We start from the raw sequence: 18,187 nt of genomic DNA, 5'->3' as shown, positions 1-18,187 counted from the left end.
AACAGGGCGAAGGCTTGGGCGGGGAAGGGGTAAATCGCGGTCTGGAGCTTGAGACAAAGGATGGTCGTACGGGACTGTGCGTGGGTCGTCACATAGATGAAGTGCACGGCGGCAGCACAGGCGTGCAACGTGCCCACAAGTACCGCACGAATAGCAGATGGGCCGATTGTCCGGTGTGCGCCAGGGATTAATTACTCGATGGGCTGGAGGTCGTGGCGGCATGGGAGTTAAAACAGGGCTAGGCCTCGGAGGCGCAGCCCGGAAGGTCGGCGGTCGTGGTCGTGCGACGGCGTCGGCGTAAGTCAATGGGGCGGTGAGTTGAGGCGCCCGTTCCAGAGGAAGGACCTCGGACACTTACTCTTCTATAACATGTCGTAGGGTCAGACTGAGGGACGAACTTGAGTCCGGCGGGTTCGAGATGAGGGACAGCTGGCGAGCTACATCTTCCCGGACGAAAGCCTTGATCTGCGAGAGGAGGGTGGAATCTTGAATAGGGGCGGTCAAGCCGGACAACGATTCGTGATGGGGAACAAGACGGCAAGTGAGGATGCGTTGACGGTGGAGCTCGTCATAGCTTTGGCACAGTTCAATAACTTGTGCAACAGTAGAGGGGCTTTTTGAAATGAGCATCCGAAATGCGTCCTCGTCGATAGCCTCACATTATATGCTTGATTTTATTGCCCTGAGTCATGGACGCATCGACGCGTTTACAGAGATCGATGACTTCTTCGATTTAGCTGGTAAAGGTCTCACCGGGCTGCTGAGAGCGCGACTGCAAGCGCTGTTCGGCGCGAAGGTTTTGAACAGCAGGGCGGCCGAAGACCTCGCTGAACTTTGTTTTGAACACCGTCCTGCTTGGGACTTCGCTTTCGTGGTTCCGAAACCACAAGTGGGCAATTTCGGTGAGGTAAAGAGGGACGGTGGTCAGTTTCGTGATGTCATCCCCTTTGTTGTTCAGACTGACGCGTTTGTATGATCAGGGCCAGTCATCAACGTCGTGGTCGTCAGTGCCGCTGAAGATGGGAGGGTCCCGCTGACGGATTGTGCCGGGGCATACGGAGGCCTGGGGAGCAGGTGGTGGTAAGCTCGTGGCGCTTGCGGTGGTCATGATGGCAGGGAGAGTCCGGCTGCGCAATTCCAGGATGACAGGAGACCCAGCAAACCTCCACCATTTATAGCAAAGAACTACGACATGGCTGTGGACGGCACCATGGACGCGGACACGAAGACGCAACAGCGTAGGCTTAGCCAGTCACACCAGGAACAGCGTCTAGCCCGAGCCCCACTTCAATAGCATTGGCTATCCGGCTGGGGCGCTCTGCACGGCGCACTTCTTCCTGACAATGTATATATATATATATATATGTCCAATACAGGACGAAGACCTCTGCCAGCTACCTCTCCAATCTGCCTTTTGTATTGTGCTGTGGCGCCACCGTGGTGGGCACCGGGAGAAACAAAATGCGCGGCGTCGGTGCAACCATAATGTCCCACGGCCACCCGGGCTTCATCATCACAGCGACCTGCTTTGGTGGCATAGTCTATGCGGGCCGACGGGTAGAAGCTTTGCGTGCGCTGCGTTCTCACCGCTCAGTTTGTGTTGAAACAACAGACAGCACGAAGGTCCCTTTGCTCTCCACTTCTGCCGCGATTACTCAGGCCAGCGTTCTGACAGGCAGTGTCCGCAGTCATCGAGTGTGGAGTGTTCATGTTTGCCTGCGCGCGCTGACACCATGCTAGGTAACTTACATATTAGGCAAATGTTTACAAATGTGCCGCCCGTTCCGGTGGCTGCTGTATACGGTGCGGCTGCGCGAGCCCTGCCTTTGAATACTATTAGCGATGCGGACACTGTAAGCGTGCTGGCGCACCGAGGCCCGATAGCGCCGTGTGTGCTATAGCACTCATGCGCTTGCGTGTCATACGTTGCATTTCAAGGTGTTTTTCCACATGTCTACACGTAAAAATATAAAAAAACATTTCTGAATGTCTAGTGCGTGACACTATTACTTTGTAACATTCATTTTGAAAAAATTCAATGCAACTGAGCGGTAGCTGCACATAACTGTAAAACAGATTCGACGTGAACGTTGAAAAATAATTCTTGCTTTGTGGAAATAACTTTGCATCCGAGTACTGCCTGTATTTCTACGAATCCGTACTTCTTTCATTCAACTTGGTGATAACGAGTTAAGAAATTGAACAAATTTGGTTTCTACAGCATCATACCCAGCAGGTGCGTTGAAGGAGCTGGAGTCGAAGGCAGACGGATAAGCGGCCTCGATCTGAAGCCGGACGATCCTGGTAACATCGCCAGTGTTGTTGGGATTAGGAGCGTCGGCATAGGAAGGTGCCGCGGGGTTGTTGGGCAGACGGGCACACTGCTGGTCGATACGTCGGCTTTTAGCGAGTTCCAGGCGGCGGCACTTTTTTATAACTGCATCCGCCGTCGCCACGTTGTTGAAAACGTGGAAGTTGAAGGCGTCATCGACAATGCCTTTGAGGAAGTGGGAAATCTTGTCTGACTCGGTCATGTGTGCGTCAGCATTGCGGCACAGAGCCAAGACGTCCTGAATGTACGTGACGTAGGGCTCTGTTGACGTCTGCACACGGCCGGATAACGCTTTCTGCTCGACAAGTTGGTGACCGTAGGTGTTGCAGAACAAGTCTCGAAGCTTTAGCTTAAGCAATTCCAACCGGTGAGCTCATCTTCGGGCGTCCGAAACCAAACTCGAGATGTGCCACCGAGGTAAAAGACTACGTTGACGAGCATGATAGTAGGCTCCCACCGCTTATTGCGGCTGACGTGTTCGTACAGGCTGATACAATCCTCGACGTCTTCCCAATCTTTGCCCGAGAATATGCCAGGATCACGGGGAGCGGGGAGAGCGATGTAGGTCGTCGAAGTGGCAGCAGGTGTCGGAGCCGGCTGAGTCGAGTGGTCCTCGCCGGGAGCCACGAAGGAAGGCTCGACGTACCGTCCACTGCGAAGCTCTGTGACGAGGTACAGGGAACATCCACCTCCACCAGATATGTTACGTATGAAGACGCAGACGAAAAGCTAAATGCAAGCATATTTACAAGGAAATACGCCGCACTTTACCAAGAGGCAATAGCCCGCGCTAGCCTCTAATCGGCGCCGTCGTCTTCACACTGCTCGCCTCTTCGTCATCGCAAATGCTGTTCCGTAGCAATATAGAGAACAAGTGCTTTCACTTAGTGTCCTGTCGGCAGTGGGTGTTATCCCATCATCTGTGTGGTTAACAGCTTAAAGAATGAACCCAGCAAAAGCTGCTCACAGAAGAGGTCCTTATTTTGTTTACGTAAAGCCTATTGTATAAATGCAGTCTCAATGTCAACAAGCGGAAGCAAGGTTAATATATCTAGAGAGTGTCACTAGTGCTGGTGCTGAATTGTCTATTCTGTACGGATTCGCTGACTCTTAGCTCAATGGAAAAATGTCTTATAACAACTGAGGCACAGCAAAATACAAACAGTTGCGACTATGACCCAAAAAACAAGCAAGGTTCCGCATATCTATGGAGGAAGAAATACACAAACACACCCAACATGAACACGTTTGAATCTGTGGCCAATTCTTTTTTAAATATATTGGCTAAAACAATTCCAAACGTTTTGTATTTCTCCAACTTTCAACACACCTCTATTGGGTCCTCTCTACATTCAGTATGAAACGCCCAGAATTTAAAGCAGTTTAGCTTAAAATAATTTCGCGAATTTTGAAAATTTTTGGTGTCCGTTTCCACACCAGCGGCGCCACCGCCGCTAAATCAAAAATGCTTTGCCGTGCGTCACCGCTGAAGACCAGAAACGACTACCACGCCACCGCCGGTCGAAACCGACACGGTGCGCTCCTCTACTTACGGTGGAGTTCGTGGCCTCTCTTCCGGTTGCTCAGCTACAGTGTACTATATATCTACACGCGTCTTTCTTGTGGCGACTGAGAAGTAGGAGATACACTTTCGCACTTAACTCCACGGCAAGCGCGCAATTTCCGACACTCGAACGAAATGTCATTAACTCCACGGCAAGCGCGCAATTTCCGACACTCGAACGAAATGTCATCGTTACGTTCTTTCGCAACGAGCTACGATTCTGACCTTGCCTAGAAGGTGTACAGCTCCGGAAGCAGACGACCTGTTCCAGTCAGGTGATGGCGCTAGGGCGGGCTCGCCGCACGCCTGCAGCCACGTCAGCCGCAGAGACCAATCAGAGAGCGCGGTTTTCCTCAGCAAGCAGAACTGAGCAGCACCATCAGGCTAGTCGCGATACGCCGTGGCGACCGATTTATCTACGCTACGCAGCAGAGGCAGCCACGTGCAAATGTAGCAAGTTCGTTATTGGCACGACAGGGATCGTGTGCGCCCTCGCGCTCCTGCTGCACAAGCCTAACCGATCTGAAGCGCTATCAATCGTTCAATACAAAGCGACGTCTGTAACGGCGTCTCACCCGGGGCTACAAGGCGTGAGCGCGCCCCGGCAAGCGTACGTGTGGTCTACCTTTAGGCTCGCTGTGGTTCGAGGCTAGTTGAGTGTTCAAAACCGGTATACACGAGAGAGACCGGCGTCTACGACACCGATAAGCAGTCTGGTACATGTTTAGCCACTCAGCGGGCGGCCCCGGCCGAACGTGAGCAGACGATAATCGATGTCTTCCGCAACTACGTATTTCTAACTGAAAGTCGAAACGCAGGTTATCGCGTATTTTTAATTTCTTATTAGGGGCGTCAAAATGGTTGTGGACGCTTAAGCTTCGCCATTAAAGGGAGAACACGATAGCATTCAAAGATCCCTGACTGCTTCGCACGCTTCCCAGACTCTGGAGCAGATGCGACAGTAAAGTTTACCCGGAAACGCTGGCCGCGAGCGCTGTGCGTGAAGGTGGGCTTTCTGGTAGAAACACAGCATCTGACGTTTGCCGCAATGCGGTGGAGGCGAGCGCCATCTGGGTGTGTTGCTAGGAACCAGGCGCGCCGCTCTGTGGCCCCCGAAATACTCACGCACCGGCGCGCGGAAATGGCGGACGCTGTGGCCTGTCCAGCAATCGGGTTTCTACGAGTTTTGGCATAACATAATTACATTTTCTCGCATAGTAAAATGTGTAAGTCGTACTTTACAATTTTTATACGTATTTTTGGTTGAGCAATTCAGTTATTTCAGCAGCTTCCTTGCTCCGCATGGAGAGCATGGGTATGGCTGGTTCGAACATCTTTCAGGGGGAACGACGTGCGACGCCTGACGCAGGACGAGAGACGCCGGTGCCACATTTTTCGCGACATGGGTTCCTTAAAGCTCTCGAGTTCTGTCTAGTTATTAAATGACATAGGAACAATACGAAGAAGCGCACTGATCCAAAAAAGGTTCTTGAATGGCGGCAGCTTTTTGTAAACAGCAGCCGAGTATCGGAATCTGTTATTTGACAATATATAACAGCCCAAAAAGTGTGAGGAGAGGCTTCTGTTTAAGAGAGGCCGTTTTAGAAAAAAAGGTGATTTCGTGCTCCAGTTGTGACCGCCAGGTGCCATGGCAGAGTGCACAATTTGACTGATATACTCAGCGCAGGGTGTGCTATCAGCAAAATCCATTTTTGCACCAAGCCCCAGAGATGGTCCAGAGCACCTTTATGTTTTCAAAGAACGACGGTTTTCCTTCCGCCTCATATCCAGCACTATCTATGTGCGCTGGCTGCATTACCACTTACGGCGGTTCTCGTCGAGCGAGTGTTCCAAGACTCCTATAGCGACCAAAGTGTTGTTCCAGCTGGGAAACGGCAGTTGCCTTGCCTGAGTCTTTGCGCCAACATTCCCGCCATATCCTCAGCGTACTTATTTAAGGGAAACTTTTGTTGCCTCGGTATGAATGCAATACTATTCCTCTGGCTCTTCGAGCCATTTTTGTGTTTGATTGAAGGTTGGTGGTCGGAACTCCGCAAAGCGAACGTTTGTTCGTCTCCTTTTTTCTCGTTCGTTCGTTTTTTTTTCGCCCACGTACTCGTTCATTCGCTCATTAGTTGTATCAAAGATCCTTCCGACAGGGATGCTGTGAGCGAGAGATTTCGATCATCTGAATGGCTTTGATGTAATTCTTCTGCGGAAACCCTCAAGGTGAAAACAAGTAACTAATAAAGGGAAAATCAGAGATCCACTCATACGTAGCAATTGCTACAAAGGAAACCCGTACGAGATGCTCGAAATAAAATCGTCGTAGCTTAAGAAAAATTCGTCCTTGTCCGGGACTCGATTGCGGGACCATCGCGGTTCCGGTGTAGGCGCTCTACCATGATGATCTGTACCTTTGATGATCCCACGGAGCATTCACCGTCCTTGCCACCGTCCTCTGGGGCGGTGACAAGAAAGGAGAATAGCCGTCGGCTTCCACGCTGCCACTCGCGCAGTTTTTCTCAAAACACTACCTTGCCTAAATGTACAATCCGTTATAGTATCACTAACGGCGTGCCCGTCCACGGCTCAGGGACCTCACTTACAAAGCTTGGCATGCGTAGCGGCTCTATGCCTTCGGCTGGCCACCTTTCCTGACCACATATTGATTGGTGGCAATTCGCTCTGGCGAAATAATATAGCGCAACCGCTGTTTGGGAACACCGCCACTATTCACTAGCATGTATTAAATTAATAAGAAACACCAGCTTGATATGCTCATTGCAACAAAAATGAAGAGCGTTTTTTCTATAGCCAAGTATATTTCTTTAGGGTATTGCCTAACATTGCTAATTATGGTCGGTGGTTTCCGCGCACTTTTATTTTGCGCCAACATTCTCTGCAATTGATAGGTGTTTCATGCTATGTACTTACGAGTGCATGATAGTAGCGGGCGGCCCTGTTACTGTAATACAACACATTCATGAGCAGATTGGGCGAAAATACAAAGCAGTTGTAGAAGAATCCCTTGAACTTGTTCTCTTGGTACGAAAAATGTCCAAGCACGACAATCATGTCCGGTGAGAAGACAGACCTTTAAACGAGCAGGAGAGTATGGTATTAGTTGCCATTGTAAATTGTTGATCATTTTTGTAGCAGCTACTTAATCAACAATTTACAGAAGTGAAAGTCACACGCTCAATTCCAAATTCAATGCAACACCCGATTTCAAAAGAAAAGAAACACAATTTGATAATTGCGATGCCCTCAAAAAAAAAAATAAGACCAACCTCCCAGCGGCGATGACGTTTAGTAATATTTTTAATGTAATTCGAAACGCGTCAAAACGTCAACACATATACCTAGTACGTGGATTAATTTGCTTATTGGTCCGCAAATAAACAGTTGAAGTGCAGTGGCGATTTGCGAACAAATCGCTAACCATCACTTCGTTCTTTGTTTCCTTTTTCTTTCTAGGGAACCTATGGTAACTCTCTTACTGACGTCCGACAAGCGCGTCTTACATTAGAGTGTTATATCGTGGGAAGCTTAGTGTACAGGCCATGGGACAGGATGCAAAAGACTACGTGGTATCGTAAGTGTTCTGCCAAAATAGCATTCAAGCAACGATAGTGGTACTCTGTTTGGAATGCCGCATTCTAACCTTTAAACTAGCAAGCATCAGCTGCACTCGCCGCAGTTTTCAGTACCGATGTTGCAAAAGCCGAGTCGTGCTTGTCCAGATTACACATTGCGCATTGTTTCCCGGGGACAAGCCACGCGCTTGTGCTCTGCTGTCGCCTTGCATTCGTGTTCTTGTTCTTTTTTGGTGATTGAGCATATTCTTTAATGCTTTCTATTGCTTCGGCCATCGTCACCACTAGTTTTTGTCGAATCTGGAAAATTGTGTTCAAATATCTGCTCCAATAAAAATGGGCAAATTTAGGACATTCTGCAAATGGAGAGGTAGAGGGCTAATTCAAATCATTGCTTTCTGAGTTAAACGAGGTTTGGTCATCCATCTAGCGTTCTTAGCGCAATTTTTTTGCCAAGCAAAGTGGCGCGAACTAAAGAAAGAAAGGAACCGTGGTTTGGATAGTTATCGTGCATCACCTCCCCTTGAAATAAAATAAAAGCTTTCTGCCGCGGGAGAAAGTGCGTGTAACCGCGAAATAATTCTAGAGATCAATATGGCTTTTGAGAAGCTGCCTTGCATCATAGGCCGGACACTCCTGTTCTTGCTGACGTGACGCTTGATGTCTCGCTGGCAGATCATGCGCGTTGAGTGTAAGTTGATCGCACGCATGCGAAGCATTCTGCAAGGATCTCCTTCTTCAACGAGCTCTTTGTGTAGATAGCACGTCAGATGGAGCAACAGACGAGGACGAGCATCGTCCTGGCTTAGCTAGTTCTGTAAAAGGAGCCTTCAAATATTGACACGTGTACTTATCGTTATCGGGAGACCACGTTTCGTCGCTTAACAACTGTAATTGCACAGCGCGGGACGCGTCTGCATGTATCCGAAGTTTCTGGAAAGTTATCGATGCTTCTACCCGGCTGTCTGTTGTCGCGGAACCTTGTGTTATCTGATTTCATCGCGTAACGCGAATGGTGTAGAACTTTGTGGAAGGCACGCGGGTCCAAACGATTAGTCTGTAACATTCGACAATTCTGTATAAAAGCCGACGCGCTTGACCCGCTGATCAGATTTTCGACGATCGCCGACTGTGTTCGCCGCTTTCGTTGCGCTATAAGTGTAGCCTGTTTTGTGGGCACAGGTTCGCCCAATAAAATCTAGTTTTGCCTTTCACAGTATTGCCACTGTGTTCTTAACGTCACCACCACGTGACAATATGCTAAACCCAATTAGTGCTGTCCCTTCTTGGCGCCTTAAAACACTATGCGTTGAGATAGCGGCAAAACGCATCTTCGGTCCCACGAGCCAGACCCGCATAGGCCTTCACCCACTGCAACAATTCCCACAAAGATTCACATTACGTAGGCGTCAATTGTAGTTGAGTCTTCCATAGATTTTGTTTCTGCAGGTGGATGTCATAACAACGCTTTTTTTTCAAGAAGCACTCTATTTTTATTCAGCTGTCTGTAATAAAAAATGAATGAAGAATATTGAGAGCCTTAAATGATTTATTTGATTGCATTTGTGCCAACTTTGTTTGAAAATAAAAGCTTGAAGCCATTACAAAGAAACAAAACTTGCGGTACAGGATATTACAACATCCTTTCTGCGGGGCAGGCATAATCAACGCTAAGGGATTCAGCTAAGAAAAAAGTTACTCATGAGGTTAACAAAAACATTTCATGCTCTCCATTTTACATCATCTGCCATGCAGAGACCAGACGCATTCAGGGTATAGTATTATCAACAATAACCCTAAACTCGTGGCTCACCTAAAGGAACGAAAACACCACTTTTGTTTTACATAACCCATGTAGTACTTTTACCAAGGATTATCGAAAGACAGATCTTTGCAAAAGTATCTCCAATTGTTCATATCTTTCTACCACACTGGTGCATTATTAGTATTGTGAACTGTCCAACGGCCTCCAAAGCTTTTAACCGTTTGTTATTCTGTAACTTCTGCAAGGAATCACAATGAAGTGCAAGAAATAGGTCTACAGTGAAAGGCCAAAGGGCAATCTCATATTTCAGTGCGTGGTAAGCGTACGCATGCACTCAACTCCTTGATTTTGTAGATAAGCTTATACCTGATATCTTTACATTATCAATGTGTAGCTTGACGCCAAGATTAGGCACCCCCATTTCATTGATGCAGTAAGCTGCAAATGTTCTAGCTCATCCCAAGAGAGCCACTAAACTTGTGTTCAAATAAATTACGGGCATCCCCCACACGGCTTTTCAAAATCAAACATCCGAAAAAAGAAATTAATTCAGTTGATGTTAAATTTTAAAAAAATGACTTTGGCACGTTCGCAGAAATTTCGCTTTGAACATTTTATTTTTGATGATCCTGTGCATTATGATTAAGATGCTCAAAATGCATATAATCGGAAAAGTGGCGGTAAGCGGTAGACAAAGGATTTAAGCCTAATTGATATCAGTTTTTGCGTGGCAGTACCTCGGCTAGCCAATGAATTTCCTGAGTCTCTGCGTCACAGATTTTACGTGAGATTACTCATTCACTTTGAACATTTTAGCACAGAGGTGTAGTACATGCCGTACTCTGGGCGGTGCATAACAACATATTTTATTCCATATGTGTCGGCTAATGCCCCTTAGCGTCACAATTCCTGTTAAGAGGTCCTAACATAATGTGAACTTTGCAGGATGTAAGAACGGCACCTGTAATTTTAATTCATGACGTAAGACTGCGGCACTTACTTCGTGTGGAGGCCGATATTTTCACAGGGTTTCAGATCCCATCTGGCATATACTCCGAGAAATGTATGCGATGCCACCCCTTTTTCTGAGGAAAGCTGGGAGAACTGGGCCGCTGCCTGCAAGATATATATGTATATATATATATATATATATATAAGAATGTTCTACTCCAGCAAGATTCTTCAAATTGGGCAGTGTCCTATTCAGCTGCATGTAAAACCCCTTCCATAACAGAATGCATTGTTTTCTACTTTTCTCAAAAGTAACTATAAATAAATAAATAAAATATTCTTCGTGGATATTATGTTTAATGTATATCACACTGTATAATTGTAGTTAATTCGTGTTCTTGCCATAAGCATTGCAGGAAAGTGACCCTAATGTGAAATGGGACACTGTGTCATCAATGGCGATCAGAAGCAAAGAATGAGGGCGTTTCGATTCCACGACACTAAATCAGAATTCACAAGAATGTCAACTATAGCAACACTGTGCTGCATCTTTGTCTTTGGGTTCATGGCAACAAAATATTTTCAGCCATGCCATAAAATGAATAGATGGTTACTTCGCCCCAGTTGACGGAGATGCTGCTCCTGTAGTGTAACAACATCCGGTAAAGAAAATAAAATCGGGTCTTTCACACTGGTAACATACCAGACAGCGATAAAAACAGACTTCGAAAGTCACTGTGTAACGAAGTTTCATTCTAGTCTCAGGAGGACGTTGTAGTAAATTGACACACTAACGTTGTTCACAAAGTGTGGCAATGATCTAAACTCGGAATTGCATGAAAGAAATAAATCAACATTTTTAAAAACGTCCTCAAAGCCAGTGCAGATACGAAATTCTCGGACAGCGATTTCGTCACTCCTGCATAATGAATGATATTTAGGGGTCGATAAAACGACCGCCTATTGCGCAACCGTGTCCCACGCCATTCATTACGGCTTGCATCGCACAATTCCTGATTGCTATATTCCCGCCAGTAAAGGAGAATAATGTTTGAATGATGTAAATCATGAGCGCCCACGTGACTGGCCAAGGTCACGGAGCTCACGTGAACCACCACAGCGTTGGGCGCAGTGAACTTGTCCGTCTACTGAATTTCACACGTGCGCCCACGTTCGTCGACGCCGGTTGCGCTCCCGCGACTGCCTGCTGTGTTTCGGCAAAGGCACGTGCTGCCGGTCCGAATATATGTCGTCATCAGTGTCTTGAATGTTAAACTATATCGGCCTCAACAGTGACGTTTTCGTGACGGCCATTGCAACGAGTCCGAAGAAGGTATAGCCATGATTCGTTCTTATACGTTAAAATTGAGCTATATTACTTTTTGGTATCCATTATCAGTCGTATTTCGTGAGAGGGTTAGCGAAAAACTAAATTGTTTTTCTACACTCTCGTTAAAGCCAAGCAACAGTTGGTTAGGTGCAAGGTCATTTACTACAACGATGACTTTAGAGCTCGAAAGTTTGAAGCGATCAAGCTATTGTTTGGTGTAGTTTCATTGAGCGGAGATACGGGTAGGAAGAAATGGTGCGGACAGGACAGACGCTCGTGGTATACACGCTCATTGGAGCGTCTGTTCTGACCACTCAACTTCTTCCCACCCGAATTTCTGCTCAACCACACTACAACATGCACCAACCGGCCCAACAGTCTACGCTTCTAAACCCATAGTTTGTGGAGGAGGTAGCAGCTCTATGTAAAAATGGGCTGCTACAATTTTCAAGAAAGTTCATATGGTCATAATGCACTGACAAGGCAAACGATGCAATATGTCATAACTTGTCGAGCTGCTGATCTATGTCCGTCAACGTGCGAACGCGGTATATGTGATTTAACAATTGTAAAACCATCCGCCATCCATTTAACAGGGTAAACTCCCAAAATAATCGTGCTTCCACCAGGCCTTATTTTATGGAACAAATTACCGAGCACTGTAGTGAGTTGCACGACACTTGACTGATTAGTAAAAAACAGGGAGAATGACATTTTCCGAGATATAATTGTTTACATGCCCGATTACCTGAGTTTTTTCTCTCTCTCGTTTCTTCGTTGTAAAAAATACAATTTCTATGACGTTTGCCTTTCTACAATGACTGAGTTTGCCTTTATTAATATTTATAGTTTGTACCACTCTCACGTTTATTGAAGTACCCAGTCCTGCTTGGGCACAGCGAGGGCCTAAAATATCTGTAAATAAATTTACAGGTTACAAAATGCGGAAAGTAGAAGCATCAGCAAAATTATACGGCTAAATACATTTCTGGCTGCCTGACAACTAATTAAAACTGAATAAAAAGCTGGACTTGTTTTTTTTTAAGTTTAATAAGGAGCATACCCGCTAGAATGTAAAATCATGCGAACTTATCATGGGGACAACCGGCTTGAACTTTGCAAGTGTACACGCAGAAGTTCTTGAAGGTGTGGTTCAATGAACTCATTTCGTGAACGCCCCATGTGAATCACCTCGTAATTGATTTAGCTTCTTCTGTAGGATGTTTGAGTAATACAGCTTTTTGCTTCCTGTGTGGTTACCTAAATTGATGCATTATACATTGTTTTAAGCTAAACTTTTATGCGTTGGCACGGGAAACCACAACTGAAACCAATTACGCCAGGATGATAATTTTGCAAAATAGCGTACTTTGTATCCTAGAAAATAATGAGGATGCTGTAAAGGTAGCCGCTGAACCCGTTCCTTTCTTATTAAATGTGAAATTTTATCCCATGGAAAAGTATACAATTCCAATCTGGCAGAGCATATCATTGACCTTAAGTTACAGACTGCCTACCGATACACCGTCTGCACGAGACATGGCTCCAGAAGCTCCATTCGGAAAGCAAAGGAAATCCAGACTAGGTGTGGAAAGCAAGCTATTCATTGCAAGGCTGGCGAATAATTAAGCTCTCTTGAATTGAGTATTGATTGTACACTAAAAAGTAAACCACTGAAACGGGATTAACAATCGTTCCCTCTTTCTACTAACTTCATAGCATATCCGTAAACACTTGCATTAACTGAAATAAAATTCAGTCTTTTTTCAATAGTTTTTCTCGTTGTTCAACTGTTTATTCATTACATACCAGAATTATTTCTCAAAGCACTTTATGCTCATGTACACCCGGCCACAAAAGTTTACAGACCACGGGATCTCAGAAGACGTTCAATCCCCGAGCAGACTGTAGCTCAAGTAAAACTCTTGCTTGGGCTAGTTGGTTCATGCTTGAAGTAGGTAAAGGCAAGGCGCAGAAGACCAGGACTTAGGAAGAAGAACACAAACGGCAAGACGGGCGCCTTGTCGTTCGTGTTCTTCTTCCTAAGTCCTGGTCTTCTTCGCCTTGCCTTTACCTACTTCAGACTGTAGCAGTAGCCAGTAAAACTGTAAGCGAGAATGTTGTTAGCAAATTCTAGCCGAGGCCCGAAATACAAAACCAGCATTCATTGTGAGGTTGTGGAGATATTCAGCTCTTTCTGTGATTCCATGGTCCGCAATATTTGGTGGACGGGTGTACAAACTACGGCATGTGCACTTTTTTTGTTTTAAAACAGATTTGTTCGACGATATTTGTACGTCCTTAGTGGGTGTAGATTTCTGAATGTGATAGCACTTTAAGACAAGCACGCGCTATGTGCATTTATTCAATGGAAATTTCTTATAGTTACTTTCTACTCATATTTTTTTCTTTCTCTTTTAGGCAATGCTACGGGCGGTATCTTTTGTGAGCGGGCAAGACCTCGGCAGGCTTTTCGCCGGTAATTTTTGCCTACGGATGGAATATTATAATCTCCCTACAAATAAAGGTCTTCCACTTTGAGAACAACAATGAAATGTTCTGTACAAGCTGGTATTATAACCACTTGTACATGGCTGAGTTTTTCAATAAAAGCAGGTAATATACCGGCGTTCAACAACGGCTAAACCTGGCCGAACAGTTGTCGCATTCAGCAACTAACTCATCATCAGTTGGTAATGTGAGGAGATGTGAATATGAGGCCCGGTTTGACAGCAGAGGAAGCACCGGGCTGTAGACGAAGGACTGTTCAGAAGGCATAAAAACCGCACACACACTTCAATAGAACGAAAGAAAAATAACTACAGGCGGCGGAAAGGCCGAAAGCTCTGACGGGCGGTAGTTGCATGGCTGCTGCCTAAAAAACCAAAGTGACACTAGATGCAGTGGTCTATACACCTGGTCCGCTGCAGCGGTAAATATACTGAAAAGGCCGCGAAAACAAATTATGGGTGAACGCTGCGAACAAGGAGCACAGCCAAAAAGCTGGTGGGTGCAGCATCTCGTATTGCACAAATCCAATGGGAACACGAAGCAATGTCGCCTATTCCAGCTTGCCCTGGCCGGCACATCCCGCGCGGCAGCATGAAAAGGTTTGCGCGCTGACAGTGTGCGAAAGGTTCTGTGCCGACAAAGGCGGCTCAATCTCAAGCGCAAAAGGCACCGTGCGCAGGGAGAGAGGGGTCTTTTACTCCAGCGGCTGAAGCCTATCGCGCGGCTGCTCCGGCATTCATGTTGAACGCGATCTGTGATGAAAGAGTGGCGCCGAGTGCTGGTAGCTTTGCCCGCGTTGTTTTCGCCGCTTAGTTCGTCTTCAAGCTATCGGCAGCGCGAAGGTCAATTCGCTCGCTGCCGCTGCCGCGCTTCCCCACTCGAACATTTCGGCACCTAGTTTCCGCTGTCATCGAGTGAGATGTGTTCATGTTTGCTTGTGCGCGCGCGACAACATGTTTTTTATATTGGTAATCGAGCGAATGGTTGTAATTTTGTACAGTTGAGAGTACTACTCTCCCTACTTGGTACACCTGTCAACTAATTTGTTATCGCAATCGAAGGCTCCACATTTCTGGTAAAACTGCGCCTATTTATTAAACAATTCCTTTGGTTTGGTGAATATGTTTTCATTATTCCCAATCGAGCGCGCAATCTTTATATTAACTATGAAGTTTGCAGAAATTGAAGGCCGCCACCGCACTGTCAAAAAGGCGTTTCACATTGTAGAGTTTTCTATTGGTGTATGATTGTAGCGCCCTTGCCTCAAGTCACCGCCTAGTAACCTGCCATTGGAGCCGAAGCATCTCGTTAAACATTCAAGCTGATGTGAAGTTTTAGACAGCACATCAAATGTCATGAATTTACCTTCAGGGCCTCGAGCGCTTTCTTCACGATATCCGGGTCTTGAAAAAATAGAACGTGATAGATATTCATGACGCCCCAGTGGTACACGTTGTTTGCCCACAGTTTCTCCTGAGCCCATTTCAGGGAATCTGATTTCTCGATGTCAGTGACAAATTCGCCAAGCTTTCTGCGAACAAGGAAACAATATAGTAGAGTCATTATTTCGAGGACCGGGCAGCGCCCAAGATACAGAACAAAATAATACACTTGCAGTCTTCATGGCTTATTTTAAAGCCATGAAAATGAATGCCCCATATTGTTTGAGATGTAGCGACATTGGTTATTATCGCTTGATATACATCATTCTCGCAGGTCGTTCCACGAAAACGAAAAAAACGAGAATTTTTTTTATTTGCAAGGTCAATAAGGAGATGACATTTTGCTAATTTGTGCAAATTAGGAAGCCTATAAGGTTATGACTGAGATCGATTCAGCGATAACGAATTCGGCTTTACCCTCATGCAAGCCTTTTGCCATACAGTACCTTGATTTAGTTTCCACACAACCAATTTTACAGCTTAAAATACCGCTCTTTCGAGGAGTACTCGTGGCTGCCTCGTAGGGTGCCTACCACTCCTCACGGTTTAAGATTGTCACCAGCTTCACGGAGGCCGGGAGGCTAATTCCCTTCAATTCAAAGTCACGTAACTGGAAACAAGAACAAAGTTAACTAGCTACCAGTTATCAGTTCGGGCCAACCCTCTCATAATTTTACTAGAATAAAGTTGCATGAGCCAGTGACATATTTTTGGATTATTATGACATACGTGTGCTATATTTTGTCGCTCGCCCAAACGTATGAACTCGGCACAGTGCATCTCACAACTTACAATGCGTCGATGGAGCATCCAAACTGCGTGTTGTTGCCTTGAGCGGCCAGGTCGAAGAAACGCTGTAACTTGGGCGTCGTTTGCGCGTCGCCGACTCCGCCACCGCAAGTCACATAAAGAGAGTCGAAAAATATAAAGTCGCAAACACCGTCCGGCGGGACCACCATCCTGATGTTGCAGTCCACGGTGCACACCACAGAGTACAAGGTCGGGGGTCCGTAAACGATGGCTTGAAAGACAAGGCGAAGGACCATTTGCAATGACATTGTGAAGCATTCGTGAAAATGAAGCACCAGACCTCTAAACACATTTCCTACTTCCTAGCCAGTAAGTATATAGTCATAGTAAGTGTATAGTCCATAGCGAGTACGTCTATAGTCTTTGTCGTCCTCGATTGCGTTTTCCTTCTCTTGGTACCCATTCTGTAACCCTAATGGACGAACAGTTATCTAACCAGCGCATTATATCACCTGCCCAGCTTCATTATTTCATCTTGATGTCAATTAGAATACCGTCTATATCAGCTTGCTCTCTTATCCCAACCGCTCTCTTTCTGTCTCTTAACGCTTTGCCTAGCAATCTTCGTTCCATCGCTATTTGCGCTGTCCTTAACTTGTTCTCAAGCTTCTTTGTCAGTCTCCAAACCTCTGCCCCATATGTCACAACTGGCAAAATGCACTAATTGTACGCCTTCATTTCCAATAATAATGGTAAGCTTGCAGTCAAGAGCTGGCAATGTCTGCCGTATGCGATCCAACGCATTTTTATTCTCCCATCCATTCTCTTTTATTCAATACATGTCCACATAATATAACATTATAGATATAATGCTACGCACGCGGCTTCGATTGTCGCCTATGTAGCACCTATTCTAATGGACAATAAGAGATAACTGCCCCGGGCCCCGCACTACGCGCTCTCCAGTTCCAACATATGACTTGAGAAAAAAACGGCCTTATCATGAATATCAGCTGCTAATCCTGGAGTACTCACGTGGTATCGTTGATATGGTGGTGGCCGGTGTTGTCGTCACAGTCAGGGTCGTTGTTATTGCTTTAGTCGGGGTCGTAGCTATTGCTTTAGTCGGGGTCTCGGTGCTTGATGCTCGCTCAGGTGAACTGGAAGTAGCTATAATAGTTGCTGCGGTGTTCATTTCTGATGATTCCGTTGTTACACCCTGGGTTGAATCCTGTAGAAGTAAATATATTTAGCATAAATGTAAAAGAAATCGCACAGACACTTCTTGAATCAAAACCTTCTTTGTTATTAACCCTCCGACCCACGTAGCAAAGGTGTTTAAGTAGACCACTGCGAGTGATCAGACCATCGCCTTGACGAGACTCATTACTCAGGTGGTTAGTTACCATGTTTCGCAATCTTACCATGGTATCGACTTTAAAACAACGAAGCTTACTTTGTGCAGTTGCGAGTTATTTTGCATTCACGTTTTTACCGACATTTTTTTACGTTGTCACTGACTTTTCATTGCAGAAGTGCTTAGTAGTCTCGCAGTTTCGCGCTCTGCGATCATAGAAAATGCCGAGTTGCTACGTTGATATGAATGTCAATGTGCGTAGAAATTCTGCACAACAACAAAGATACACTTTCACACGCAGGGGCAGATAGCGGTAGCGGTAGCGTTTAAGAAACTTCGACGACACCACAATGTTACGCCGTGCAAGCGCCCGCTAATGTGGAAAAGACAATGCACGCGAAATACCGCAGGTAAAAAACTTACTTTTTATCAACAGTTCGAACACATTAGTATTTTGCGTTTTCCTAATATATAAAACATTGCGAGTATTTCAAGTGTTGGATATGATATTGTGGATGTTCACAAACTTATTATTACTTGATGAAATTCCACCAACAGTTATGCGCAGTAGCCCTTACGTGATAAT

General features: G+C 45.9%; 1 protein-coding gene across 1 annotated transcript; it reads right to left on the bottom strand.

Moving 5' to 3' along the window:
• Positions 1-6,821: 6,821 nt before the first annotated feature.
• On the bottom strand, positions 6,822-17,470 carry LOC140212913 (uncharacterized). Its single transcript, XM_072284028.1, has 5 exons — positions 17,280-17,470; positions 16,287-16,515; positions 15,418-15,583; positions 10,261-10,376; positions 6,822-6,993 (listed from the first exon to the last, which is right to left on the bottom strand). The coding sequence occupies exons 1-5, from the start codon at positions 17,437-17,439 to the stop codon at positions 6,822-6,824; spliced, it is 843 nt and encodes a 280-aa protein (XP_072140129.1). The 5' UTR covers positions 17,440-17,470.
• Positions 17,471-18,187: the final 717 nt, after the last annotated feature.

Source organism: Dermacentor andersoni, chromosome 8 (assembly GCF_023375885.2).
Source record: "Dermacentor andersoni chromosome 8, qqDerAnde1_hic_scaffold, whole genome shotgun sequence".
NCBI classification, from domain to species: domain Eukaryota; kingdom Metazoa; phylum Arthropoda; class Arachnida; order Ixodida; family Ixodidae; genus Dermacentor; species Dermacentor andersoni.
Note: the sequence above shows the minus strand (reverse complement) of the source record. Positions and strands in the feature narration are given on the sequence as shown.